The sequence below is a fragment of the Periophthalmus magnuspinnatus genome, chromosome 4 (assembly GCF_009829125.3).
Source record: "Periophthalmus magnuspinnatus isolate fPerMag1 chromosome 4, fPerMag1.2.pri, whole genome shotgun sequence".
NCBI lineage: Eukaryota > Metazoa > Chordata > Actinopteri > Gobiiformes > Gobiidae > Periophthalmus > Periophthalmus magnuspinnatus.
Window position 1 is genome coordinate 33,960,214 of NC_047129.1, and position 27,695 is coordinate 33,987,908.

Below are 27,695 nucleotides of genomic sequence, written 5' to 3' on the forward strand. Positions count from 1 at the left end.
AGGACTAAACCAGGACTGAACCAGGACTAAACCAGGACCAAACCAGGATTAAATCAGGACTAAACCAGGACTAAACCAGGACCAAACCAGGACTAAACCAGGACCAAACCAGGATTAAACCAGGTCTAAACCCGGACTAAACCAGGACTAAACCAGGACCAAACCAGGACTAAACCAGGACCAAACCAGGACTAAACCAGGACCAAACCAGGACTAAACCAGGTCTAAACCAGGACTAAACCAGGAATGAATCAGGACTAAACCAGGACTAAACCAGGACTAAACCAGCACTAAACCAGGACTAAATCAGGTCTGAACCAGGACTAAACCAGGATTAAAATGTGTAGACAGTGTGTGTGTTGTGTGTGTTTTGTGTGTGTGTGTTGTGTGTGGCTGAACGTCCCAGCTGAGGTCTAACACCTGAGTTTTCTTTCTCTTTCTCTGACCTCTGACCTCTGACCCACATCTGTCCTGGTGTTTGTTTGTGTCTCAGATGTGGGTTAAATGTCTCAGATGTGGGTTAAATGTCTCAGATGTGGGTTAAATGTCTCAGATGTGGGTTAAATGTCTCAGATGTGGGTTAAATGTCTCAGATGTGGGTTAAATGTGGAGCAGAACCATGTGTCAGTGTCTCCCCCTGCAGGACACACGGGGAAGTGAAACAGCAGCAAATTAAAACACACGACACAAACTCAGATAAAAGATTCAGAAAAACACAAAACCTCTGAAACTTTACACTGCGAGCAAAATATTTGAGTTTCCGAGTTTCACCAGATCAAAACCTGAAGGAACTTGAATCTTATTTGTGCAGAATATTTGTCTTGTGTACCACCTCTACTTGTACTTCATTATGTTTTGTGTGATTATTCTTACATTACATAATTCACTTTATATTCTGTTTATTCTTTGTATTTATCGACTGCACATTTTATTGTGTAGTTTTGTTTTAACACAATAAGATTTGAGCTTAAATAAGTGAGTTCTGTGGCTCCTGCGTCATCCTGCATTATTATTATTACAGTATCAGTCGTATAAAGTACTTTCAATATTATCATTTATCGTAGAATTTCACTGTAGTGATATTGAACTGATCTGGCACCGCCCACTTTTGCCATAAATGAGACTAAACTGCACTTTTGACTTCACTGGAGACTTGATTGACACTGAGCTGATCCTCTGGAGGATTTAAACGACTCTGTGGTTCAGATTGAACTGATTTACTGTAAAGATCAACTCCTCTGTGTAAAATAACAGCCTGAGCGACGATGGCGGCGCCATAAGGTGAACGCCGTCTGTGACACTTCACATCATTACTGGAGTAATCAGATTACTCCAGTGACCGGCCTCTGACACATTTATTCATTTATCTGAGGGTAAACGCCAATGGACCGAAGCACTTTACCTAAACTCCGCCTGTCTCCCTGCAGGTGGCGCTGTAGAGAATAGCCCGTAAAGATGGCGGCGTCGTACGATCAGCTGGCTCACCAGGTGGAGGCGCTGCGCCAAGAGAACTCCCACCTGCGGAGGGAGCTCAAGGACAACTGCCAACACCTGAGCAAACTGGAGACGGAGACGTTCAGTATGAAGGTAACTCTAGAGTACTCATGTATACTGTGTATTGAGTACTACACACATATACTGAGTACTACACATGTATACTGAGTACTACACATGTATACTGAGTACTACACATGTATACTGAGTACTACTCATGTATACTGAGTACTACACATGTATACTGAGTACTACACATGTATACTGAGTACTACTCATGTATACTGAGTACTACACATGTATACTGAGTACTACACATGTATACTGAGTACTACTCATGTATACTGAGTACTACTCATGTATACTGAGTACTACTCATGTATACTGAGTACTACACAGATATACTGTGTACTACACATGTATACTGTGTACTACACATACATATATACATAAATACACATATATACTGTGTACTACACATATATACTGTGTACTACACATATATACTGTGTACTACACACATATACTGTGTACTACACATACATATATACATAAATACACATATATACTGTGTACTACACATATATACTGTGTACTACACATATATACTGTGTACTACACATATATACTGTGTACTACACATATATACTGTGTACTACACATATATACTGTGTACTACACATATATACTGTGTACTACACATATATACTGTGTACTACACATATATACTGTGTACTACACATATATACTGTGTACTACACATATATACTGTGTACTACACATATATACTGTGTACTACACATACATATATACATAAATACACATATATACTGTGTACTACACATATATACTGTGTACTACACATATATACTGTGTACTACACATATATACTGTGTACTACACACATATACTGTGTACTACACATATATACTGTGTACTACACATACATATATACATAAATACACATATATACTGTGTACTACACATATATACTGTGTACTACACATATATACTGTGTACTACACATATATACTGTGTACTACACACATATACTGTGTACTACACATATATACTGTGTACTACACATATATACTGTGTACTACACATACATGTATAGATAAATACTCATATATACTGTGTACTACACACATATATACTGTGTACTACACATATATACTGTGTACTACACATATATACTGTGTACTACACATACATGTATAGATAAATACTCATATATACTGTGTACTACACATACACATATATACTACTCTAAACACCTGAATGAGCCGCAGACGGAGACGAGGTCCCTGTGTTTTTACAAATCGACACATGAAACGCTCCAGCGTCGCATTAGTCACATTATTTTATTTGAATTAACAAAATATTTGATTTACAGTTTCAGAGGTTCATTTTTTTACTGTGATATTAGAGACAAGACAAACAAAAGACATTAGACACTTTGATTTGAGTGAGAGGCTAGTGCAGAGTGAGTCCAGCAGGGGGCAGCAGCTTTTACTCACTCATGAATCTCTACTGTTATTTATGTTTGAAAAAGAACAAACTCACTGACCTGAATAAACACGTCTGAGCGAAGTGACCAATGAGGAAATCCACACCAACACCGTCGTGCACGCTCCCCCCCTCGTGCACGCTCCTCTCTCATGCACGCTCATGTAGGCCCGCACATGCACACTCCTGATATACTCTCCTCGTGCGCTCTCCTCGTGCGCTCTCCTCGTGCGCTCTCCTCGTGCACTCTCCTCGCGCTCTCTCCTCGTGCGCTCTCCTCGTGCACACTCCTTGCACACTCTCCTCGTGCACTCTCCTCGCGCTCTCTCCTCGTGCGCTCTCCTCGTGCACGTGCCCAGAGCTGCAGATTAAACTAAATCTTTTACAGAATCAGAGATGTTCTTTTGGACCAAACTCCAAACATGAACATCAGGTCGATCTAAAATGGAGGAACATCTCTGTAGGTTTAGAAATTAAGAAAAATAAAGGCCATTGCCGTAGCAACTGACCATTAAAACAAAACACGCTCTTCTGAATGGGGCAAAAGTCAAAACGTTGGTTATAAAAGGAGGTGTAAAGCAGGTCTGTCTCTGTGCTGTGAGAAAAGTTCCATATTGCTGTATATCTTGTGTCGAGTCTGAGGTAAAGTTCCGTACTCCCGCTTTAAGGCAGTTGAGTCTCTTGTGTGGAGTCTGAGATAAAGTGCAGTTCCTTGTGCCTCCTGCAGGAGGTGCTGAAGCAGCTTCAGTACAAACTGGAGCAGGAAGCTGTGACTCTGGCCTCGTCTGGAAGAAGCGACGTCCTTCATCAGCTCAAAGGTAAATCTCTCTGTCCTCCTGTCTCTCCCTCCTCCTCTCTGTCCTCCTGTCTCTCCCTCCTGCTCCTCTCTGTCCTCCTGTCTCTCCCTCCTCCTCTCTGTCCTCCTGTCTCTCCCTCCTCCTCTCTGTCCTACTGTCCTCCTGTCTCTCCCTCCTCCTCTCTGTCCTCCTGTCTCTCCCTCCTCCTCTCTGTCCTCCTGTCTCTCCCTCCTCCTCCTCTCTGTCCTCCTGTCTCTCCCTCCTCCTCTCTGTCCTCCTGTCTCTCCCTCCTGCTCCTCTCTGTCCTCCTGTCTCTCCCTCCTGCTCCTCTCTGTCCTCCTGTCTCTCTCTCCTCCTCCTCTCTGTCCTCTTGTCTCTCCCTCCTCCTCCTCTCTGTCCTCCTGTCTCTCCCTCCTCCTCTCTGTCCTCCTGTCTCTCCCTCCTCCTCTCTGTCCTCCTGTCTCTCCCTCCTCCTCTCTGTCCTCCTGTCTCTCCCTCCTCCTCCTCTCTGTCCTCCTGTCTCTCCCTCCTCCTCTCTGTCCTCCTGTCTCTCCCTCCTGCTCCTCTCTGTCCTCCTGTCTCTCCCTCCTCCTCCTCTCTGTCCTCCTGTCTCTCCCTCCTCCTCCTCTCTGTCCTCCTGTCTCTCCCTCCTCCTCCTCTCTGTCCTCCTGTCTCTCCCTCCTCCTCCTCTCTGTCCTCCTGTCTCTCCCTCCTCCTCCTCCGGTTCCTGACTGTGTTTTTGTTTTTCTTCCAGAGCTGCACATGGACCTGACAAATTACTACGAGCTCAAGCACCAGCCTCACAACCTGCGCGCGATGGGGGCGGGGCTAGAGCTGGGGGCGGGGTTTGGAGGGGCGGGGCTAGAGCTGGCCTTGCCCCCGCCACCCTCCTCCTCCTGCCCCGCCCTGTCGTCACGGAAACCCCCCGACGACGACCTCATCCTGCCGCATCACTTCCTGGACGGAGCCCCGCCCAAAATCGCTCTGATGGGAGGAGCCGACGGGAGGGCGAGCGAGCGCCTGGACGAGCTCTACAAGGAGAGGTCAGAGGTCACAGGGTCGGGCTCGATGTGGCTCAGGTCACTTTAGCTTAAGAGGAAAATAATCACGAGACTGAGACGACTGAAGAGAGAACAGACGCGACAACGAGCAAAAAGCAGAAATCAACACAAAACAATAATCTCTCCCCAGACGCTCGCTCCATCGTTAAAACGCTGCGTTTTCAGTGACGCGACTTAAACGTTGAGCCGACATGTTTTATTTCCAGTTCATAATGTGTCAAACATGAGACAAACCCAGAACGTTACATAAGAGACGACGTCCAGAGAAGTGGAATAAATGGAATAAATGCAGGAAAACGAATGACAAACAGGAAGTAGGTTTGTGTTTAGCAAAACACAAAATTAGCTTTAGCTTTAGCCTCGTGTCCCAGCGCCACAAACTTACAATGACTAAATGTGTTTTTGTGAATTGCTGAGATCTGCCTGATGATTAAGTGTGGTGTGTTCAGGGTCTCTGTGGTGCGTTCAGGGTCTCTGTAGTTCTCACACACAGTTCTTTGTGGTGCGTTCAGGGTCTCTGTGGTGCGTTCAGGGTCTGTGGTTCTCACACACAGTTCTCTGTGGTGCGTTCAGGGTCTGTAGTTCTCACACACAGTTCTCTGTGGTGCGTTCAGGGACCTGCTCCTGGGGCAGATGGATCAGGAGGAGAGGGAGCGCTGCTGGTTCTTTTCTCAACTCGAGGCTCTGACCCAGAGACTGGCCCAGCTGCCACGAATCGACACGGTGAGTCTGCAGCACCTGCACTTTGGTTGTGTTTGTTTGTTTATGTGTTTGTTTATTTGTTTTTGTTTATGTGTTTATTTGTTTATGTGTTTATTTGTTTGTTTGTTTGTTTCCAGTTCTCGCTGCAGATGGACCAGATCCGGCAGCAGTTGGAGTTCGAGGTGCAGCAGGTTCGATCTGTGATGGAGGAACGATTTGGAACTCAAGACCAGATGGTCCAACGCACCCAGGTCTGAACCAGGACTGGACCAGGACTGGACCAGGTCTGAACCAGGACTGGACCAGGACTGGACCAGGACTGGACCAGGACTGGACCAGGACTGGACCAGGTCTGAATCAGGACTGGACCAGGACTGGACCAGGACTGAACCAGGACTGAACCAGGACTAAACGAGGACTGGACCAGGACTAGAACCACTCCAGAACCACAACCAAGACTAGAACCAGACCAGGACTGGACCAGGACCAGAGCTGGATTAGAGCCGGTCCTGACTGGGTCTAAACAGACTCTGTCCTTTGTCTCTAAACGTTTGTCCAGGGACCAGCAGAAGACACAGTGTCCCTCAGACTCAAACGTCCAAACGATTAACGCTGAATATTTTAGATGAAACAAAGACGATGATTTTAAAAACAGTAAAACTCGTTAAAATATAAATATATAAATTATATAAAATACATTAATAACGTCACAGTCGTACGTTTGACTTTGTTCATGTTTGTCCTCAGCTCCGAGTGTCACGTCTGGAGCAGCTGGAGAGAGAACTGCAGGAGGCGCGAGGAGCCCAGGAGACGCAACTACAGGTCAGAAATATACAAACAACACACAAACACACACAAACAACACACAAACAACACACAAACAACACACAAACAAACAAACAACACACACTCAACACACAAACAAACAACACACAAACACACACAAACAAACAAACAACACACAAAGAAACAACACACAAACAAACAAACAACACACAAAGAAACAACAGACAAACACAGGAGGTGTGGGGAGCCCAGGAGACGCAGCTACAGGTCAGAAATATACTAACAACACACAGTCAACACACAGTCAACACACAAACAACACACAAACAAACAACACACAAACAAACACAAAGAAACAACAGACACACACAGGAGGCACGAGGAGCCCAGGAGACGCAGCTACAGGTCAGAAACACACAAACAACACACAAACAACACACAAACAACACACAATCAACACACAAACAACACACAAACAACACACAAACAACACACAATCAACACACAAACAACACACAAACAACACACAAACAACACACAATCAACACACAAACAACACACAAACAACACACAATCAACACACAATCAACACACAAACAACACACAAACAACACACAAACAACACACAAACACACACAAACAACACACAAACACACACAAACAAACAAACAACACACAAAGAAACAACAGACAAACACAGGAGGTGTGAGGAGCCCAGGAGACGCAGCTACAGGTCAGAAATATACTAACAACACACAAACAACACACAAACAACACACAAACAACACACAAACACACACAAACAAACAAACAACACACAAAGAAACAACAGACAAACACAGGAGGTGTGAGGAGCCCAGGAGACGCAGCTACAGGTCAGAAACACACAAACAACACACAAACAACACACAAACAACACACAAACAACACACAAACAACACACAAACAACACACAAACAACACACAAACAACACACAAACAACACACAATCAACGTCACGTGACGCGTCTGAACGTCACGTGACGCGGCTCTGATATAATCCCACATTTTGTTTAAATGCAGAGTCGACTTCTCTTTTACCGTCTGAGGTTTTTAGAGCGATTCATGTGAGTTTGAGTCGTCTGTATTTATCTGTAGATTCAGCAGCGTCGCGTCGTCGTTATGGCACAAATAAAAATAAAAATCAGCGTCTCGCTCGTGACGTGCAGCTCCAGAGACGCAGGTTTTATTCAGTCGCTTTAGATCAACAGAATGATCCACAGGAGATTATAGAGAGGTGGAGCGTGACAGGGCGGTGCAGGTCATGAGAGGTGGAGCGTGGCAGTTCGGTGCAGGTGGAGCGTGGCAGTTCGGTGCAGGTGGAGCGTGGCAGTTCGGTGCAGGTGGAGCGTGGCAGTTCGGTGCAGGTGGAGCGTGGCAGTTCGGTGCAGGTGGAGCGTGGTAGTTCGGTGCAGGTGGAGCGTGGTAGTTCGGTGCAGGTGGAGCGTGGTAGTTCGGTGCAGGTAGAGGCAGGTGGAGCGCTTACTGCAGCAGCCTCTCCCAGCCCAGCTCCACCTGGCTCAGCGTCACGGAGCCTCCCCAGGACCAGAGCCAGAATCCCGGGTAGAGCGGCTCCGTGAAGGTGGAGGTGAAGGTGTGGAGGTGCTGCATGGAACCAGGAGCGACGCAGAAGAACGACAGAGACCCCGCCTCAAAGTCCAAGAACACGCCCACCGTTTGAGAGAAGGGCTCCGGGCTCAGCGACTTCAACCTGCGGAGAACAACGAGGGACGGGAAGAAACCGGAATAAACCGGAATAAACCGGAATAAACGGGAAAAACTGTTATTTATAAACTTTATAACTTTAACGATCCGTCTGTGACTTTCTACGGATTTAAAACCAGACCCAGATTTACTTTTGTTTTGTTCATATTCTCCCCAAACACCAGGATTTGTCCCAGTTTAGTCCTGGTTTAGTCCTGGTTTAGTCCCAGTTTAGACCTGGTTTAGTCCCGGTTTAGTCCTGGTTTAGACCTGGTTTAGTCCCGGTTTAGTCCCGGTTTAGACCTGGTTTAGTCCCGGTTTAGTCCTGACTTAGTCCTGGTTTAGACCCGGTTTAGTCCCGACTTAGTCCTGGTTTAGACCTGGTTTAGTCCCGGTTTAGAACTGGTTTAGTCCCGGTTTAGTCCCGATTTAGTCCTGGTTTAGACCTGGTTTAGTCCCGGTTTAGTCCTGATTTAGTCCTGGTTTAGACCTGGTTTAGTCCCGGTTTAGAACTGGTTTAGTCCCGGTTTAGTCCCGATTTAGTCCTGGTTTAGACCTGGTTTAGTCCCGGTTTAGTCCTGATTTAGTCCTGGTTTAGACCTGGTTTAGTCCCGGTTTAGAACTGGTTTAGACCTGGTTTAGTCCCGGTTTAGAACTGGTTTAGTCCCGGTTTAGTCCCGATTTAGTCCTGGTTTAGACCTGGTTTAGTCCTGGTTTAGAACTGGTTTAGTCCCGGTTTAGTCCCGATTTAGTCCTGGTTTAGTCCTGGTTTAGACCTGGTTTAGTCCTGGTTTAGTCCTGGTTTAGTCCTGGTTTAGACCTGGTTTAGTCCCGGTTTAGTCCCGGTTTAGTCCCGGTTTAGACCTGGTTTAGTCCCGGTTTAGTCCTGACTTAGTCCTGGTTTAGACCCGGTTTAGTCCCGACTTAGTCCTGGTTTAGACCTGGTTTAGTCCCGGTTTAGAACTGGTTTAGTCCCGGTTTAGTCCCGATTTAGTCCTGGTTTAGACCTGGTTTAGTCCCGGTTTAGTCCTGATTTAGTCCTGGTTTAGACCTGGTTTAGTCCCGGTTTAGAACTGGTTTAGTCCCGGTTTAGTCCCGATTTAGTCCTGGTTTAGACCTGGTTTAGTCCCGGTTTAGTCCTGATTTAGTCCTGGTTTAGACCTGGTTTAGTCCCGGTTTAGAACTGGTTTAGACCTGGTTTAGTCCCGGTTTAGAACTGGTTTAGTCCCGGTTTAGTCCCGATTTAGTCCTGGTTTAGACCTGGTTTAGTCCTGGTTTAGAACTGGTTTAGTCCCGGTTTAGTCCCGATTTAGTCCTGGTTTAGTCCTGGTTTAGACCTGGTTTAGTCCTGGTTTAGTCCTGGTTTAGTCCTGGTTTAGACCTGGTTTAGTCCTGGTTTAGACCTGGTTTAGTCCTGGTTTAGTCCCGGTTTAGTCCTGACTTAGTCCTGGTTTAGTCCTGGTTTTCTGGTCCAGGTCGAGTCCGGTCCAGGTCGAGTCTGGTCCAGGTCGAGTCTGGTCCAGGTCCCTGAGCAGCACTCACCTGCGCCCCCGGTGGCAGGGCGTGTAACTGCCCCGGCTGCACTCCAGGCTCCAGGACGCGTCATTCTGCCCCAGGAGCCCCTCAGAGACCCCGCCCCCTCGAGACAGTCTGTTATAGGCCACGCCCACATCCACGCCCCCCGTCCACCGCACCTCCCAGTACACGGCGTCCAGAAGACCCTCCCTGAAACACACAGAGTCAGATGCCCTCCCTGAAACAGGACTCATTAGACCAGGGTTACAGGGGCTAAAGCCCCACTGGGGAACATTTAGCTACATTAGAACAGGTTAAAGCTCCACTGGGGAACATTTCTTCACATAGATGTACCTGCAGAGGAGCTGGGGGCAGTGCTCGAACCTCTCTGGGTGCTCGGGGGTCATGTGATCGGTCAGCTGATGTGTCATGTGACCACCGGTCCACTCACGCCGCGCTGTTCGGTTCCCGTCGGACAGAACCAGCTCCAGGTTTGCCGTGTTTGGGTCAAAGGTCAGGTACTGAGCGACTGCAGGGAGAGAGAGGAAGAGGAAGGAGCCAAGTTACATGTCAGGTCTGTGGAGAGGCGACGCTCACAGTAGTGTCACATTTCAAACTCGATTTTGATTCTGAGGAACAGACTCAGCTCAACATCAGTATGAACAGATTCAGGAAAGACTCACTTCTGTCAGACTCTTTTAGTATCGATACTCGTTTAAATGAGTCTCTAGATTCAATACTAGTTTTAGTATCGATTAGTGTCTGAGTCGATACTTTTAAACATGTACTGTCACTTTGAGTATTTGCATAAAAGCAAAACAGGTTTAATGCCACACTGTGGAAAGATTCAGGCAAAGCATTGACATCTCCATGGAGACAAGCAGGTGGTACACCCCCGCACCAGAAAAGTTACACAGTGCATCTTTAAGTTATAAGTTCCACTCCACAAATCTTTTCACAATTTGAACTAAAGGAGGAGTTATAAGAGGAGTTATAAGAGGAGTGATGAGGAGGAGTTATGAGGAGTTATAAGAGGAGTTATGAGGAGTTATAAGAGGAGTTATGAGGAGGAGTTATGAGGAGGAGTTATGAGGAGGAGTTATAAGGAGGAGTTATGAGGAGGAGTTATAAGGAGGAGTTATGAGGAGGAGTTATAAGAGGAGTTATGAGGAGGAGTTATGAAGAGTTATAAGAGGAGTTATAAGAGGAGTTATAAGAGGAGTTATAAGAGGAGTTATGAGGAGAGTTATGAGGAGTTATAAGAGGAGTTATGAGGAGTTATAAGAGGAGTTATGAGGAGGAGTTATGAGGAGGAGTTATAAGGAGGAGTTATGAGGAGGAGTTATAAGGAGGAGTTATTAGGAGGAGTTATAAGGAGGAGTTATGAGGAGGAGTTATAAGGAGGAGTTATGAGGAGGAGTTATAAGAGGAGTTATGAGGAGGAGTTATGAAGAGTTATAAGAGGAGTTATAAGAGGAGTGATGAGGAGGAGTTATGAGGAGTTATAAGAGGAGTTATAAGAGGAGTTATGAGGAGGAGTTATGAGGAGTTATAAGAGGAGTTATAAGAGGAGTGATGAGGAGGAGTTATGAGGAGTTATAAGAGGAGTTATGAGGAGAGTTATGAGGAGTTATAAGAGGAGTTATGAGGAGGAGTTATAAGAGGAGTTATGAGGAGGAGTTATAAGAGGAGTTATAAGAGGAGTTATAAGGAGGAGTTATAAGAGGAGTTATAAGAGGAGTTATGAGGAGGAGTTATAAGAGGAGTTATGAGGAGGAGTTATAAGGAGGAGTTATGAGGAGTTATAAGAGGAGTTATGAGGAGGAGTTATAAGGAGGAGTTATAAGGAGGAGTTATGAGGAGGAGTTATAAGAGGAGTTATGAGGAGTTATAAGAGGAGTTATAATGAGGAGTTATGAGGAGGAGTTATAAGAGGAGTTATGGGGAGGAGTTATGAGGAGGAGTTATAAGGAGGAGTTATGAGGAGGAGTTATGAGGAGGAGTTATAAGGAGGAGTTATGAGGAGGAGTTATAAGGAGGAGTTATGAGGAGGAGTTATAAGAGGAGTTATTAGTTTCACTCACAGTTTTTCAGTGTCCACATGTCGTCCATGAGCTGATCTCTGTAGAACAGAACGAGTCACTGTGTCAAACACTTAGTCCAATTAGAACGACAAATGTCTGAGACTGAATCAGAACAGACTGAACTACAGAGTCAGCAGCTTTTACACAGAATAAGACCCCATGGACACACAGGGAGGGCATCTGACTCACAGGGAGGGCATCTGACACAATGACTACCTAAAGAACTCCAGTTTTTCTGAGCCGTTCCTGGTTACGAGGATAAACTGACCCGTGCTGGTTTTCGACGTTTCGGAGGCGGAGGAGGCTGACTCCAGACGACAGAGAGATCAGAGGGTCCTCCTGAGTGAGAGGAGCGTCAGCGTCGGCTGTTTCGGGTCCTCCATCGCCGTCCTGTGTATCTGTGATATAAAACAGCTTTAAAACAGAGGCGAGCGCGGTGGCAGAGTGGTTAGCCCTCCTCCTCGTACTGTAGGGAGATTTGGAACCCCCCGAATGACATCATCAATTTACTTTTCCTAAATTTCAAAATAAAATAGAAATATCTGACTTTTTTTTTTAGGTATTTTAGACCTAAATGTTCCTGCTGGGGTATTCTTCCTGTATGTCTATGGTGAAATGTTCAGCAGTTACCATGGTGACACGGTGAATGCACATTAGGCAATGACGACCAAACAAGTGACGTCTGGTAGTTTTAAGAAGGTTTAGGAAATACAAAATGGATTTAAAGATCACAGGCGTAAAAACTGTTGGCTGGAATGCTAATGCTAATGCTAACGCTAATGCTAGCCTGGGACTGTATCGTTATTTGAGAGCGACTTGTTGAACAGCACAAATCGGCTCACCTGGTGTCGATGAAACTGAGGTCATTAGGGTCGGACTGTGTTAAATTAAAGCTCAGATTAACGTCTAACTCGAGTAACAGCTGCAGACGGAGCAGTGCCTACAGTTAGCATCACACCCCCAGGGAATGTGGACGCTGTCAGCTGCAAAGTCTCAGCTCACAGATCTCCACCTCCTGTGACGGGCAGCATTTTGCGGACTTTTCTCTCGTCAAACTACGTGATATTTTTGGTTTAAATGATCAATCGCTACGGCAACGGTCGTCATGGATACACCCGTGAATATAAATCACCTGGTTCCTTCCTTTTCGGGTCGGCCGCGTTTTCGTTTCGTTCCAACTCGAGCAGCTCCCATCCGTCCACCTCGTCGCAGCTCGGGTCTTTCTCCGCGCCTCTGGAGTTCACTGGGGCTTTTAATTTGAAAGCATCGTCGTCTTTATCCTCATCTTCATTGTCGCCGTGGGCTTTTATTTTGAAGGAATCCTGTACCTCTGCGCCGCCACTGGGTTCACTTTGCGCTTTTATTTTGAAGGAGTCCTCTTTAATACCTCCACTTTGTCCGTCTTGTTTATCGACCTGTGTTTTGAAGGCTTTCCCTTTCTCATTATCCTGCGCTTTTACTTTGAAAGCTTCCTCTCGCTCACTCTCTCCTTCCTGTTCTTCTTGTTCATTGGCTTTTGTTTTGACAGAGTCCTCTTGCTCTCTCTTTCCTCTTTGTTCTGTCTGCTCATTGTCTTTTATTTTGAAGGCGTCCTCTTTCTCTCGTTCTCCGCTCAGTTCTGTTTGTTCCTGTGCTTTTATTTTGGCGGCGTCCTCTTTCTCTGCCGCTTCTCTCGGCTGCTCGCTTTGTTCCTGTGCTTTTATTTTGGCGGCGTCCTCTTTCTCTCGTTCTCCGCTCAGTTCTGTTTGTTCCTGTGCTTTTATTTTGGCGGCGTCCTCTTTCTCTCGTTCTCCGCTCAGTTCTGTTTGTTCCTGTGCTTTTATTTTGGCGCCGTCCTCTTTCTCTCGTTCTCCGCTCAGTTCTGTTTGTCCCTGTGCTTTTATTTTGGCGGCGTCCTCTTTCTCGGCCTCTTCTCTCGGCCGCTCGCTTTGTTCCTGTGCTTTTACTTTGGCGGCGTCCTCTCTGCGCAGTGACTTCCTGAGAATCCCTGAAATGTCACCAGTGAAACTCGAGAACTCGTTTTTAAACAGACCCAGATCGTCTTTCAGGCCGTTCAGAGGCGTTTTCTCTTTGGGCTCAGACTTTTTCGCGTCTTTATCTTTGAAAATGTTGAGTAAATCTTGTGTGAAAAGTCCGAGGTCCTCTTTGATGAGCTGGATGGCGCTGGGGGGTCTTTTGTCCCGGGGTTTGGACGGACCGGCCGCTGCGTCTGGTCTCGGGTTTGATTCCGGTTCTTTCTCTGAGTTTGTTGGCGTTTCTTTTTGTTCTGAAGGAAAACTCATTTTCAAAGTCGTTTATTTGGGCAAAATGTTCCACATCTGAAATCAAAATCAGAAACGAGTTAGACGTGATTTAATCGTCATGTCAACCAGCCCAAGTGTGCTTGAGTCTCTATGGTTCTCATCTCATGTTATAATTTACACATTTTAAATCACAATATTCATCTAAAACCACGTAATAAAAGAAACAAATGCTGTAGCGCCCCCTGTGGACAGACGCACGTCGCACTAAAGCGCCGCATGCTGTAGCGCCCCCTGTGTGATTTAATTGATACTTTGCAGCTGATGTCATCAACATTCCCCGGGGGTCAGGGGGTGGGGTGATGCTAACTGGAGGCACTGCTCTGTCTGAAGCTGTTACTCCAGTTAGACTTTAATCTGACCCTAAAGAGCTGATTTATCTGAACTAAAACAGATGAGCTGATCTGTGCTGTTAAATAAGTCCCTGTACAATAGTATTACAGGCACAAGCTAGCATGAGCATTAGCATTAGCATTAGCATTAGCATTAGCCAACAGTTTTTCACCTTTTTGTTGAAAATCAAACAGGACATAAATGCTCGTGTGCTGTTTAAATACAGTATTTTGTTTGCTAACATATGCTTTGTGTCACCACGGCAACTGCTGAACATTCGAGCTTAGATGTACACGTAGAACCCCCCCAGTGTGATGTCACTGCAAAGTATCAATACTCAAACAGCAGCATTATAACATATTCCAAAGAGACAGATTTTCTTTAAGTAAATACTTAAAGAGTCTGATTTTGCTCCATCGACTCTGGCTCCAATTCACTTTACATAGAAAAACTGTGTCCTCTCTCTGTCCCCTCTGTCCTCTCTTTGTCCCCTCTGTCCTCTCTCTGTCCTCTCTCTGTGTCCTCTGTCCTCTCTCTGTCTCTGCTGCTTCAGACTCATTCTGGTCTTAAATGTTCGTATTAACCCTCTACATGATCCTGGGGTTTTTATTTCACTCTTGTGTCTGTAAATTCAGATCTGAACATTAATAACAGACAAATCAGGCCCCGCCCCCTGTCCCCACGGTCGCTCCTGCTCGTGTTAGCTACAGGTTTGATTGACACTCCATTCTTCGGTTGCTATGATACAAACACTCCCATTTCCAAATATGGATCTTTTGACTGAAGACAGAAGAAAAGGCTGAAATCTGACAAACTAACACCAGAATCACTGATCTTTTCCTTGTGTTTCCGCGTCGTTGCTCTCGTGTTTTCTTTCTCACACCTGGGAAAGTGTCCTGCAGACGTCGGGCTGTAGAGGGCGCCGTCCAGACTAAAGAGTGAATCACCTGGAGGACACGTCACCTCGACATCACCTGACTCGGTCCAAATGAGCACGTTCTGATGGGAGAACTCTGAGCAAACGCGGTTTAAAGAGTAAAAAAAGACGAGTAAATACAACTCCAAACTTTGAAAGACTAAATGAAAAGTTGTACCTGGTAACGGGGCGTGTCCTCGTCGTGTCCTCGTCGTGTCCTCGCCGTGTCCTGGGACTGTTCCAGGGCTGTGATTTGGTTGTTGTTGTTTCTGGTTCTGGCGGCGCTCGTGTGTGATCTGGTCCGACCTGTTCCACCTCATGCTTCGCCCTGAAACGGCTCCGGCTCAACTATTAACGTTACACCTGAACATGTTGAATAGAGTATAGGCTGAGTCATGACACTTTCTGAAAAATACTGCAGTTTTGAATTAAAACCACAGTACAGAAGTTTTTTTTGTCAATAAATAGACAAAAATAAAGCACATTTGTCATTTGGGTTTATGGCACTGAAAAACCCGCCTCTCCACAAACCTGATCCTTATTTGACCTGGAGGAGAATTGAGAATGTTCCGCAGTTTGGTTTTAGCTTCCTGTTTCCATGGTTATCTTATCCTTTTTGGTCATGACCACAGGTTTGCAGCCAACCTCTAAATCCAAGGCCAGTCCCGGTTTAGCTCTGGTTTAGTCCTGGTTTAGTCGCGGTTTAGTCCTGGTTTAGTCCTGCTTTAGTCCTGGTTTAGACCTGGTTTAGTCCTGGTTTAGCTCTGGTTTAGCCCTGGTTTAGTCCTGGTTTAGTCCTGGTTTAGTCCCGGTCTAGTCCCGGTTTAGTCCCGGTTTAGTCCCGGTTTAGTCCCGGTTTAGTCCCGGTTTAGTCCTGGTTTAGTCCCGGTTTAGTCCCAGTTTAGTCCCGGTTTAGTCCTTGTTTAGTCCCGGTTTAGTCCCAGTTTAGTCCTGGTTTAGTCCCGGTTTAGTCCTGGTTTAGTCCCGGTTTAGTCCCAGTTTAGTCCTGGTTTAGTCCTGGTTTAGATCTCTATGGTCCTGGCTGTAGACTCCATTAAAAAGACTGGATGACTCAATCTCAAACGCGATTTTTGGGAAACTTAATTATGAAAAGCAGAAATTAATTTAAACAAGTTTTAAAAGACACGGGGAGGGCATCTGACACACGGGGTTTGAGTTTGTGCCAAGAAACAAATGATTTACATCATCACAAACTTTACACCAGAGTCAGACGATCCTCAGTGTGGAGCGATATTCTATATCCACAGAGAGACTGGATTATTCTATATCCACAGAGACTGGATTATTCTATATCCACAGAGACTGGATTATTCTATATCCACAGAGACTGGATTATTCTATATCCACAGAGACTGGATTATTCTATATCCACAGACTGGATTATTCTATATCCACAGAGAGACTGGATTATTCTATATCCACAGAGACTGGATTATTCTATATCCACAGAGACTGGATTATTCTATATCCACAGAGAGACTGGATTATTCTATATCCACAGAGACTGGATTATTCTATATCCACAGAGAGACTGGATTATTCTATATCCACAGACTGGATTATTCTATATCCACAGAGAGACTGGATTATTCTATATCCACAGAGACTGGATTATTCTATATCCACAGAGACTGGATTATTCTATATCCACAGAGAGACTGGATTATTCTATATCCACAGAGACTGGATTATTCTATATCCACAGAGAGACTGGATTATTCTATATCCACAGAGAGACTGGATTATTCTATATCCACAGAGAGACTGGATTATTCTATATCCACAGAGAGACTGGATTATTCTATATCCACAGAGAGACTGGATTATTCTATATCCACAGAGAGACTGGATTATTCTATATCCACAGAGAGACTGGATTATTCTATATCCGCAGAGACTGGATTATTCTATATCCACAGAGAGACTGGATTATTCTATATCCACAGAGACTGGATTATTCTATATCCACAGAGACTGGATTATTCTATATCCACAGAGAGACTGGATTATTCTATGTCCACACAGAGACTGGATTATTCTATACCCACAGAGACTGGATTATTCTATGTCCACAGAGACTGGATTATTCTATATCCACAGAGAGACTGGATTATTCTATATCCACAGAGAGACTGGATTATTCTATATCCACAGAGAGACTGGATTATTCTATGTCCACAAAGAGACTGGATTATTCTATATCCACAGAGAGACTGGATTATTCTATGTCCACAGAGAGACTGGATTATTCTATATCCACACAGCGATTTACAGATAATCACTGTTCTGTCTCTACACCGTGAGCATCACCACAACAGCAGATTGTCGTAACCAGCAAGACGGAGGGACCAAAAGTGCACGACTCATGAAGGGTTAAACGATGTCTTTATTCACAGAAGTGTGTACATAGTGATCACAGTTCAATAATCCACAAGGCCGGGGAACGAGGTGCTTCACAGCGTAGTTCAGAAGCTGGGGAGCGTGGGTGCGGATCTGTGAGCAGGGGAACACACAAGTGCACGACGTGGGTAACGTGAGACCATACCAAGGTAGAAGTGCAGGTGCGGGGAGGTCCGGAGCTGGGTCTCGGGCGGAGGTCTGTAGAAAAGCCAAAATTCCAATCAGACAGGGGTTTTACAAAAATACCAAGATACAAAGTCGAGCAGAAATATTCACGTGTGACACGCGGACGTTCCGGCGCCGAGTGTCTGGTCCTCGCTCCTCTTATCCACAGCAGGTGGTGTTGATTGTGTAGATGGGCTGCAGGTGCGCGCAGGAGGAGCAGGACTCCGCCCAGCTCCGGAGACAGACAGGTGAGGGAGGAGGGAACACAGCACAGGAGGACAGGAAAAACAGGCATCATGACATAGATAAACAAATGAAGTGCTGTTTGGAGGGACTGGCTTCAGCTGAAACAGAGATAACTCATGTCTCATCCATGGACTAGAGGAGATTTAAAAATGAAGTATTTTCAGTTTGTGTAAACGAGTCAAACATTGAGGAGCAGTGTGTTAAAAACACATTGAATGATATGAACTTTTAAAATGAATAGTTCTCCAATAACCTGATGGATGAGGGAAAACAAACCCTAAAACAAAGTAAACCTCAAAAATAACAGGCCCTTTAAAGACCTTCACTGGAACATACTTTAATCTCTTTGGTTTCAGCGTCACCAGATTCACCAACACAGAAATACGGGAACATTTTCTCTTTGAATCTGTCCTTGTGAGAGCAGATCAGAGACATGTCTCCAGCGTCAAACAAAGACACTGTCCCTTCATCACAGTTCAGTCGCACTCGGATCCTCTGAGGGCTCCTCTTCAGGACAAGAGTTTTACCATCAACATCAGAATATTCTCCATCGTCAAGCATTAAACACCACAGTCCATTTTCTGGAGTGGCCTCTCTGTCTTCCTTCTTGTCAACAGACTCTTTGGCCAAACCAATGATCCAGTCTGGATGGTCCCCCACCTCCACGTCCCACTGGTGAGAGCCAGAGCTGAAGCCCTCACTGCCCTGGACCTCTCTGTATTTACAGAATCTCTCTGGATTATCAGGGACCTGTTGTTCTTCAGTTTCTCCATGTCTCACCCCCCTCAGATCCTCAGACACATAGAGCCACCTGTTTGCAGTGTTTGGGTCCAGAATGACTGGACTGTACTGCACCAGGGCTCTCATCTTCTTCCAGGCGTTGAAGGCCACGTTGGCCAGGACTTTGGGCTGGTTTATCAGGAGTCCTGGTCTGAGCTGTGGGCTGGGCTGTGAGAGCAGAGTCTGTCTGTCTTTGTGAGTGTCTCTGTACTGTGTGAGGAAGTCCATGTTCTGTTTCTTCAGCAGATCTTCCACAGTCAGGAGGTTCTGCTCCACAGTACACAGCTCCTCCCTGATCTGCACCATCTGTGCTTCTATGGTCTGGGTCTGTCTGCTCTGCTCCTGTCTCAGAGCTCTGAGTGCAGACTCCTCCTCCTGTTGGAGGAACCGGTGTAACAGCTCAAACTCCGCCTTGATGTGACGTTCACAGGCCTCCACCTGCGCATGTGCCAGCTCCTGTATTTGTTCACACTGTGTCTGTTTGTCTAAGACCTGATCTCTCTTCTGGAACAGAGACTGCTGCTGCGAGCACAGCCTTCCCTTCTTTTCACTCACGCCTGAGTCCACAGTCACCACCTTATGCCCCAAGTGAAGAGAAAACTCACAGACAGAGCACAGAAAGTGGCTCTCATCCAGGCAGAACAGAGGCGTCTGCTCTGGGTGTGAGGTGCACATCACGGGCCTCTCTCCTCCTGGAGCCTCCTCCTTCTGTGAAAAGCACACAATCAGTTCCTTCAGAGCAAAGTTCACTTCTAGATGTTCTTTCGAGGACTTCCTGCGACACATGGGGCAGTTCCTGGTGCTGTTCTTGTTCCAATAGCTGTACAGACACTTGGAGCAGAAGCTGTGGTGACAGGTCAGGGACACTGGCTCTTTAAAGGTGTCCAGACAAACAGGACAAGTCAGAAAGTCCTTCATTGCAGAGATCTTCTCCATTTGGACCAAAGTCTTCAGACTCACACAGCTGTGTCCTCTGTGTCCGACGTCCTGACAAACACTGACTGAATACTTTCACTTTACTGTAAATGAGTCATTCGTCACTCACACCGGAGAGGCACATCAGCAGCAGCAGAGGGCGCTGTTGCTCCATTTTACATTCAGCCACATAGTACTCTATCCACTCCAGGATGCCCACACTTACATTCAGCAAATCCAGAAGATATACATAGATTTACAGTGGGGCAAAAAACTTTAGTCAGTCACCAATTGTCCAAGTTCTGATCTTAAAAAGACGAGACGCCTGTAATTTTCATCATAGTTTCACTTCAACGATGAGACAGAATGAAAGAATCCAGGAAATCACACTGTAGGATTTTTAATGAATTAATAGGTAAATTCCTTGGTAAAATAAGTATTTGTCTCCTACAAACAAAGATCTGTGTCTCTGACCTGTAACTTCTTCTTTCAGAGGCTCCTCTGTCCTCCACTCGTCCCCTGTTTTAATGGTCCCTGTTTGAACTCGTTATCAGAATAAAAGACACAACCTCAAACAGTCAGACTCAAACTCCACTATGGACAAGACCAAAGAGCAAAGGAACCACAAACAAAACTGTAGACACCAGGCCCCGAACACTCAATCTGCAACAGGTAAGAGCTGGAGTCAACAAATCAACTGTGGAGCAAGTATTAGAAAATAGAAGACAAGACACTGATAATCTCCCTCGATCTGGGGCTCCACGTGAGACCTCACCCTGTGGGGTCAAAATGACACAAGAACAATGAGCAAAACCCCCAGAACCACACGGGGCAACCTAGTGAATGACCTGCAGAGAGCTGGGACCAAAGTAACAAAGGCACCATCAGTAACACACTACACCACCAGGGACTCAAATCCTGCAGTGTCAGACGTGTCTCCTGCTTAAGACGGGACATGTCCAGGCCCGTCTGAAGTTTGACAGAAGCATTTGGATGATCCAGAAGAGGATTGGGACAATGTCACAGGGTCAGATCAAACCAAAATACAACAGTTTGGTAAAAACTCAACTTGTCGTGTTTGGAGGAGAGAGAATGCTGAGATGCATCCAGAGAACACCAGACCTACTGTGAATCATGGGGGTGGAAACATCATGCTTTGGGGCTGTTTTTCTGCAAAGGGACCAGGACGATTCATGTAAAGGAAAGAATGAACGGGGCCATGTATCGTGAGTGAAAACCTCCTTCCATCAGCGAAGACATTGAAGATGAAACGTGGCTGGGTCTTTCAGCGTGACAATGATCCCAAACACATCGCCCGGGCAACGAAGGAGAGGCTTCGTAAGAAGCATTTCAAGGTCCTGGAGTGGCCCAGTCTCCAGATCTCAACCCCATAGAAAATCTTTGGAGGGAGTTGAAAGTCCATGTTGTCCAAAACATCACTGCTCTAGAGGAGATCTGCAGGAGGAATGGACCAAACTACAGCAACAGTGAAAACCTCTGGAGACAGAAAACGACCTGTCACTGCAACAAAGGGAATATAACAAAGTATGAGATGAACTTTTGTTATTGACCATATATTTATTTTCCACCGTAATTTGCAAATAAATTCTTTAAAAATCAGACAATGTGATTCCTGGATTCTTTCCCCCCCATTCTTTTTTTTGTTTTGCCAAACACATTAACAGGGGACATAGTGTTGCAGATTTCTGTTGTAACACTGGCTCTAACAGATTCCTTAAGTCTTGTCACTAACCAAATGTATCAGGTTGAACATATGTGAATGTAGATCTTTTTGTGTGTGTGCAGTTGTCGGGAGCAGAGAGGCCTCCTGCTGGTGAACCGGAGAACAGCAGCTCTACAGCGGCAGCAGCTGAGGCCCCTGATGGAGGAAGCAAGGTACAGAAGTCCACTCATGTTTCACTGACGGAGAGTGACAAATGCCATGGCTGTTCAAGTTGCATTATTTTGCAATGGATTGATATTGGCAGTAAATAAGTTCTATCGGGACAGAGCCGTTTTAAAGCCTCAGAGAATCAGTGAAGGTGTTGACTTGTTGCACATAAACACATTTGACACATATCAGCTCTACCTCATATAATATTTTAGTGGTAAAACTTTTCCCAAATTCTCAGTTGAAATGAACGAGAATCCCACATAACTGAAAGTTCAGTCGCATTTACGGAACGGATTTACGGAAAAAGTGGGCACGGCTGAATAAGGTCAAACTAGTTCAAATAAATCAACTGCAATAAATAAACAGCAGAATGAAAGTCGTTAGTTTGAATGTACAATGAGTCATAAAAAGGACTTAACGATTCCTCTAAAGCTCAAATCTCATCCTGGAAAAACAACCAAGACTTCCCCACGTGAACAAAGAAAAGGTACTGATAAATAGTGACTGACTCAAGAAACGATAAATATTAAGGCTTTAAAATGACTGTTTCATGTATCGTATATTAAACCATGAGTCGATACGGTCATTGGTCACAGGTATCGATACTAAACACTAACACAGGTACTAGTCCACCAAACCAAGTCAGAACTAGAAAAACACCTCATGTGCACTTTAAGATCTCTGAGTATTGTCCTTTTAAGATCTCATCTCAATATTGTCCCTTTAAGATCTCGTCTGAGTATTGTCCCTTTAAGATCTCGTCTGAGTATTGTCCCTTTAAGATCTCGTCTGAGTATTGTCCCTTTAAGATCTCGTCTGAGTATTGTCCCTTTAAGATCTCGTCTGAGTATTGTCCCTTTAAGATCTCATCTCAATATTGTCCCTTTAAGATCTCGTCTGAGTATTGTCCCTTTAAGTTCTCGTCTGAGTATTGTCCCTTTAAGATCTCATCTCAATATTGTCCCTTTAAGATCTCGTCTGAGTATTGTCCCTTTAAGATCTCGTCTGAGTATTGTCCCTTTAAGATCTCGTCTGAGTATTGTCCCTTTAAGATCTCGTCTGAGTATTGTCCCTTTAAGATCTCGTCTGAGTATTGTCCCTTTAAGATCTCGTCTGAGTATTGTCCCTTTAAGATCTCATCTCAATATTGTCCCTTTAAGATCTCGTCTGAGTATTGTCCCTTTAAGATCTCGTCTGAGTATTGTCCCTTTAAGATCTCGTCTGAGTATTGTCCCTTTAAGATCTCGTCTGAGTATTGTCCCTTTAAGATCTCGTCTGAGTATTGTCCCTTTAAGATCTCGTCTGAGTATTGTCCCTTTAAGATCTCGTCTGAGTATTGTCCCTTTAAGATCTCGTCTGAGTATTGTCCCTCAGCGCTGAATGGCTTTGTTGTTCCTCAGATGGAGATGGTCTTCTGGCTCCTTTCCATGTTGGCGAATCGGGACAAAGAGGAGATGTCCCGCACTCTGTTGGCTCTGTCCAGCTCTCAGGACAGCTGCGTGGCCATGAGGAAGTCCGGCTGCGTCCCTCTGTTAGTCCAGATCCTGCACGAGTCCCAGACCGAGGCCAAGACCGCGGACAAGGTGAGGGACGCTTTAAAGAACACACATGACGCATTCTGTGGCTTTAATTATATTTTTAACGTGCTTTTGGTCACTTTGGGGAATTTTAGTGTCGTGACAACGCACAGTCCATCGTCACATCGGTGTAAGTATCTGTAAAACTGAGTCCTTTTTGTCCCTGCAGGCGTCCTGTAGCAGAGAGGCGCGCTCCAGAGCCGGCGCCGCTCTTCATAACATCATCTTCTCCCAGAGCGACGAGGGGCAGGGCCGCAGGGAGATGAGGGTCCTGCAGGTGCTGGAGCAGGTGCGGACGTACTGCGAGACCGGCTGGGACTGGATCGAGAGCCACGCCCACACGCCGTCTCCCGGGGCAACCCTCTGCACAGGTCAGACGCCACAGAAGATCAACTGTCACTATGTTTACACAAACGGAAAAAAAAATGGACAACTGGCCCACATTACGCTATTTTCTGTTATAATCCACAACATCTCAGCTGTAGTTGCCGGGTTTACGATATTTTGTTAAGTCAATTTAAAGGTCCTTCACTACGCAAACCCAAGTCTCGAGCGCTTTAAGCCACGTTAGAACATTGTTTCCTCGTCACAAACAGACCTGGAGCTGTGTTTTGTTTCATTCACACATGTTTAACTCACGTATCCTTCATATTTCGGCTGAGTTCTTCTCTCAAACAGAAAACACTGAGCCCCAAATCTGCCAGTCTCAAGGAGCTGTTTACTTGAAAACTACCACTTCATGACATCACAAGGTGGAACAGAGCATTTTGACAGACATACTTGTCACTTAAACAGGTGTGCATGAAACAAAACACAATTCCAGGTATGTTTTTAATGATGAAAAGATAAGGACCTTTAACCCGATTTATCAAAAAACTGTAAACCCGGAAACTACGACTGAGATATTGTGAATTGAATCTCAAAGATCACAGTAGCACATCTGGAGAGGCCTGCACGTACTCGGATACTCTGCATGTAACAGCTCAGTCTGATGTAGATTAGGGGCAGACTAGGAGAGGCGTTCAACTGCACAGGGTAAGAAACCGACAGGAAAATATTACACGTGTTTAGACGTTTACCCTCAAATATAGAGCAACGAATCTGACATCAAGGACAAGGTACAAGCTAAAGTGAACTGTTAGCAAACTATAAACATAACTGTAAACATGCTCAGATGTTCTTGTTTTGTTGCTCACCTGTTCTCGTTGGTCAGATGTTTCCGTTTTGTTGCTCACCTGTTCTTGTTCTCGTTGGTCAGATGTTCTTGTTTTGTTGCTCACCTGTTCTTGTTCTCGTTGGTCAGATGTTCCTGTTTTGTTGCTCACCTGTTCTTGTTCTCATTGGTCAGATGTTCTTGTTTTGTTGCTCACCTGTTCTTGTTGGTCAGATGTTCTTGTTTTGTTGCTCACCTGTTCTTGTTCTTGTTGGTCAGATGTTCTTGTTTTGTTGCTCACCTGTTCTTGTTCTCGTTGGTCAGATGTTCCCGTTTTGTTGCTCACCTGTTCTTGTTTTCATTGGTCAGATGTTCTTGTTTTGTTGCTCACCTGTTCCTGTTCTCGTTGGTCAGATGTTCCTGTTTTGTTGCTCACCTGTTCTTGTTCTCGTTGGTCAGATGTTCTTGTTTTGTTGCTCACCTGTTCTTGTTCTCGTTGGTCAGATGTTCCTGTTTTGTTGCTCATCTTTTCATGTTCTCATCAGATGTTCCGGAGCCCGTGGACCCACAGATCTGCCAGGCCGTCTGTGCCATCATGAAGCTGTCGTTCGAGGAAGAGTATCGTCGCGCCATGAACGAACTGGGTAAAACACGCAATTTGACTTTATTTATTTCACCCGTAGACTGTAAATATAGATGGACATAACCTGTCCTCTGTCTGTAACTGCTGCTAAATCAGTGAGAAGGGGCGTGTACCTTCAACAACCCTGCTCCTGATTGGCTCTTGAGGTGCACACTCAGGATTTCCAGTTGCAAATTAGCCGCTAAAACTGCTAGCCTCGAGTGGCTTCATTTTGAGTGCGCAGTTACCCCAATGGGTCCCTGTACCTCTGGTTGGGAAACATTGCCTGTTCATAAACTTTTCCCTTATTCAATTGTTGTCAAACTGTGACAGAGGTTTGAGGTTTGAGTTCAAAATATTGCAACCTCTTGTTTTTATTTCTCAAAGTGTGCACATGGTCACGGTTTTGTTTGTTGTTTGTTGTATTTTGTATTTTGGACGTGTCGCGCTCAGGATCAGCTGTTGGTTCCTCACACGTTCTCTCGTCGTTCTCTTGTCGTTCTCTCAGGCGGACTGCAGGTGGTGGCGGACCTGATCCACCTGGAGAACGAGATGTACGGGACACAGAACGACCCGATAAACATGGCTCTGAGACGCTACGCAGGGATGACGCTAACCAACCTCACCTTCGGAGACGTCGTCAACAAGGTACTGACTCGACCCAAGTACTTTTCTAACGTCCTGGCACGGCAAAATGTCACCGTAACACAAGAGAGTTTACGTCCAAATACAAACGTTTGTAACTCTGTTCTTGTAAATATTAAATTCTGTAACTTTCTGTGACGCTCAGCAGACCCGCTCACCTCGAAGCTTCTTCACGTTCACGTTCTTCAACAGATTTTTGACAAATTAAACATTAAAACTTTAAAATCATAATTGAGGCTGAGGATAATATACAACTTTTTTTTTAGCATTTTCCCATATTATGATAGTTTCCTCACGAAAAACACGTCTGAAGAGGTTTTAAATGTCGTCCATGCATGTTTGAGTAATCTAGTGATCTCTCCCAGGCCCTTTTCAAACCCTTCTTACAGTTAGTTGTACGAGGCTCCGCCCACAAGCCTACATGACCCATGCTCCCACAATTCTCCATAAATAAACAAAAAACATGATACAAAACTGTACACTATGACTTCACAAACCTGGTGTGATGTGCAGTAGTTTCATTAGTGCGATGCAGAGTGTGTTGTGAGGGGGGAGGACAAAAAAATACATATTTAAAAATGTATATGTTGATTTCAGCTCATATAACATTTTCTAAACAACAAAAGACGGTGACCTAAAGATGTTATGTGTTAGCAGTTATAGCAGTTTAAGCTAACGTTACACACCTGTTTCTCCTTGTTCCAGGCGACGCTGTGTTCTCGTAGGAGCTGTCTTCAGGCTCTGGTGGCTCAGCTGGGCTCAGACAGTGAGGAGCTGCACCAGGTCGTGTCGTCTGTGCTCAGAAACCTCTCGTGGCGAGCGGACATCAGCAGCAAACGTGTGCTCCGAGACATCCGCTGTGTGTCGGCCCTCATGACCTGCGCGCTGCAGGCCACGAAGGTACAAACACGTCTGCTTCAAGTCATGGATTCAACTGGTAGATTAAAAAAAGAACCATGTAGTATTTTTATATCGGTGTTTGTTTTAATGTGGGTTGTTGTCAGATGTGTGGAGTTGCACATTTGTGTTTGGACTCGAGTCAGACTTAAGACTTATCTTGATAAAAATGGACTAAGACGAGGAGATATGTGGCATGAGACCTTCTGATTCTTCTTCTCTGTGTGATTTTACAGGAACAATTTGTAACATGCTCCTCCCCAGTTCTTAATTTGTGACCAAACCGTAGGACTTGACATGGACTTGACTTGAGACTTGGTCCCAGGAGAGTCTTTTTGCCCTGGCCGTTAATATATTATTGCTATTATGTTCTCCGTAAGTTCTTATGGCTCTAAATAAGGAGTACGTTCTGTCATCACTAGACGCTCGGTAACAGTGAAACGGTTTTGCTTTAGATAAACTTTAATCACCATAACAAAAGAAAAATTCACTTCCGTCGACTGGACAAAAGTTTTAGAGTAAAAACGTTTCATCCTTCAGTTGTGGTCAGCTGCTGGTGGACACTGTTTTATAATCACCGTTGGTATTAATTTTTGTAAAGCCGTGACAAACAGACACTGCTTGAACTAATAGTTTTATCATTAAGAAATAAATTAAACAACAAATACAGCACTGTAGACATGTAATTCAATGTACAGTAAACAAAGAGGTAAATCTTTTAGTTAATTAGCATAATAAAGGTCCGCTAGCTTAAATGCTGTATGCTAACGTTTTTTTTCCTCTACTTTTCTTCAACTGTTTCAGAGACTAAATTGTATTCACACATTAACTTAAATTATCTTAAGTAAATCGTATTGCGTGTTACACTAAATATTCAAATAAAAAATCAGACTTACAGATTTATGTGGGCCAACGTCACCTAAACACGACTTCAGCCGAGTTTCACGTTAAAAACACCAACTTTCGCTACATGAGGACGTTCTGAACAAATACATAACAGTTTATTTCAGACAAACTGGACCATGGCAGAATATTTTTTGACTTGAAAGTTGTTGTTTTTCATACAACACAAGCCAATACTTTGTCTAAATAGTACAGAAAAAAAAAATTCAAATATTTTAGTTAATTTCTCTTTCTCAC

The 27,695-nt window shown here is 44.9% G+C and overlaps 2 protein-coding genes across 2 annotated transcripts in view; one reads left to right on the forward strand and one right to left on the reverse strand.

The window, feature by feature from the left end:
* Nucleotides 1-1,455: 1,455 nt before the first annotated feature.
* The window catches only part of apc2 (APC regulator of WNT signaling pathway 2), a 32,625-nt gene continuing 6,385 nt past the window's right edge, over nucleotides 1,456-27,695 (forward strand). The window contains exons 1-12 of the mRNA XM_033965878.2: nucleotides 1,456-1,587; nucleotides 3,731-3,821; nucleotides 4,555-4,843; nucleotides 5,476-5,584; nucleotides 5,701-5,814; nucleotides 6,311-6,385; nucleotides 21,574-21,663; nucleotides 23,062-23,244; nucleotides 23,408-23,609; nucleotides 24,937-25,035; nucleotides 25,522-25,661; nucleotides 26,364-26,558. Coding sequence (XP_033821769.1) covers nucleotides 1,456-1,587; nucleotides 3,731-3,821; nucleotides 4,555-4,843; nucleotides 5,476-5,584; nucleotides 5,701-5,814; nucleotides 6,311-6,385; nucleotides 21,574-21,663; nucleotides 23,062-23,244; nucleotides 23,408-23,609; nucleotides 24,937-25,035; nucleotides 25,522-25,661; nucleotides 26,364-26,558 — 1,719 coding nt within the window. The remainder of the gene's footprint in view (nucleotides 1,588-3,730; nucleotides 3,822-4,554; nucleotides 4,844-5,475; nucleotides 5,585-5,700; nucleotides 5,815-6,310; nucleotides 6,386-21,573; nucleotides 21,664-23,061; nucleotides 23,245-23,407; nucleotides 23,610-24,936; nucleotides 25,036-25,521; nucleotides 25,662-26,363; nucleotides 26,559-27,695) is intronic.
* LOC129456175 (zinc-binding protein A33-like) lies at nucleotides 17,633-19,836 on the reverse strand. Its single transcript, XM_055221201.1, has 2 exons — nucleotides 17,938-19,836; nucleotides 17,633-17,859 (listed from the first exon to the last, which is right to left on the reverse strand). Exon 1 carries the CDS (start codon nucleotides 19,786-19,788, stop codon nucleotides 18,385-18,387), a length of 1,404 nt encoding a protein of 467 aa, XP_055077176.1. The 5' UTR covers nucleotides 19,789-19,836; the 3' UTR covers nucleotides 17,633-17,859; nucleotides 17,938-18,384.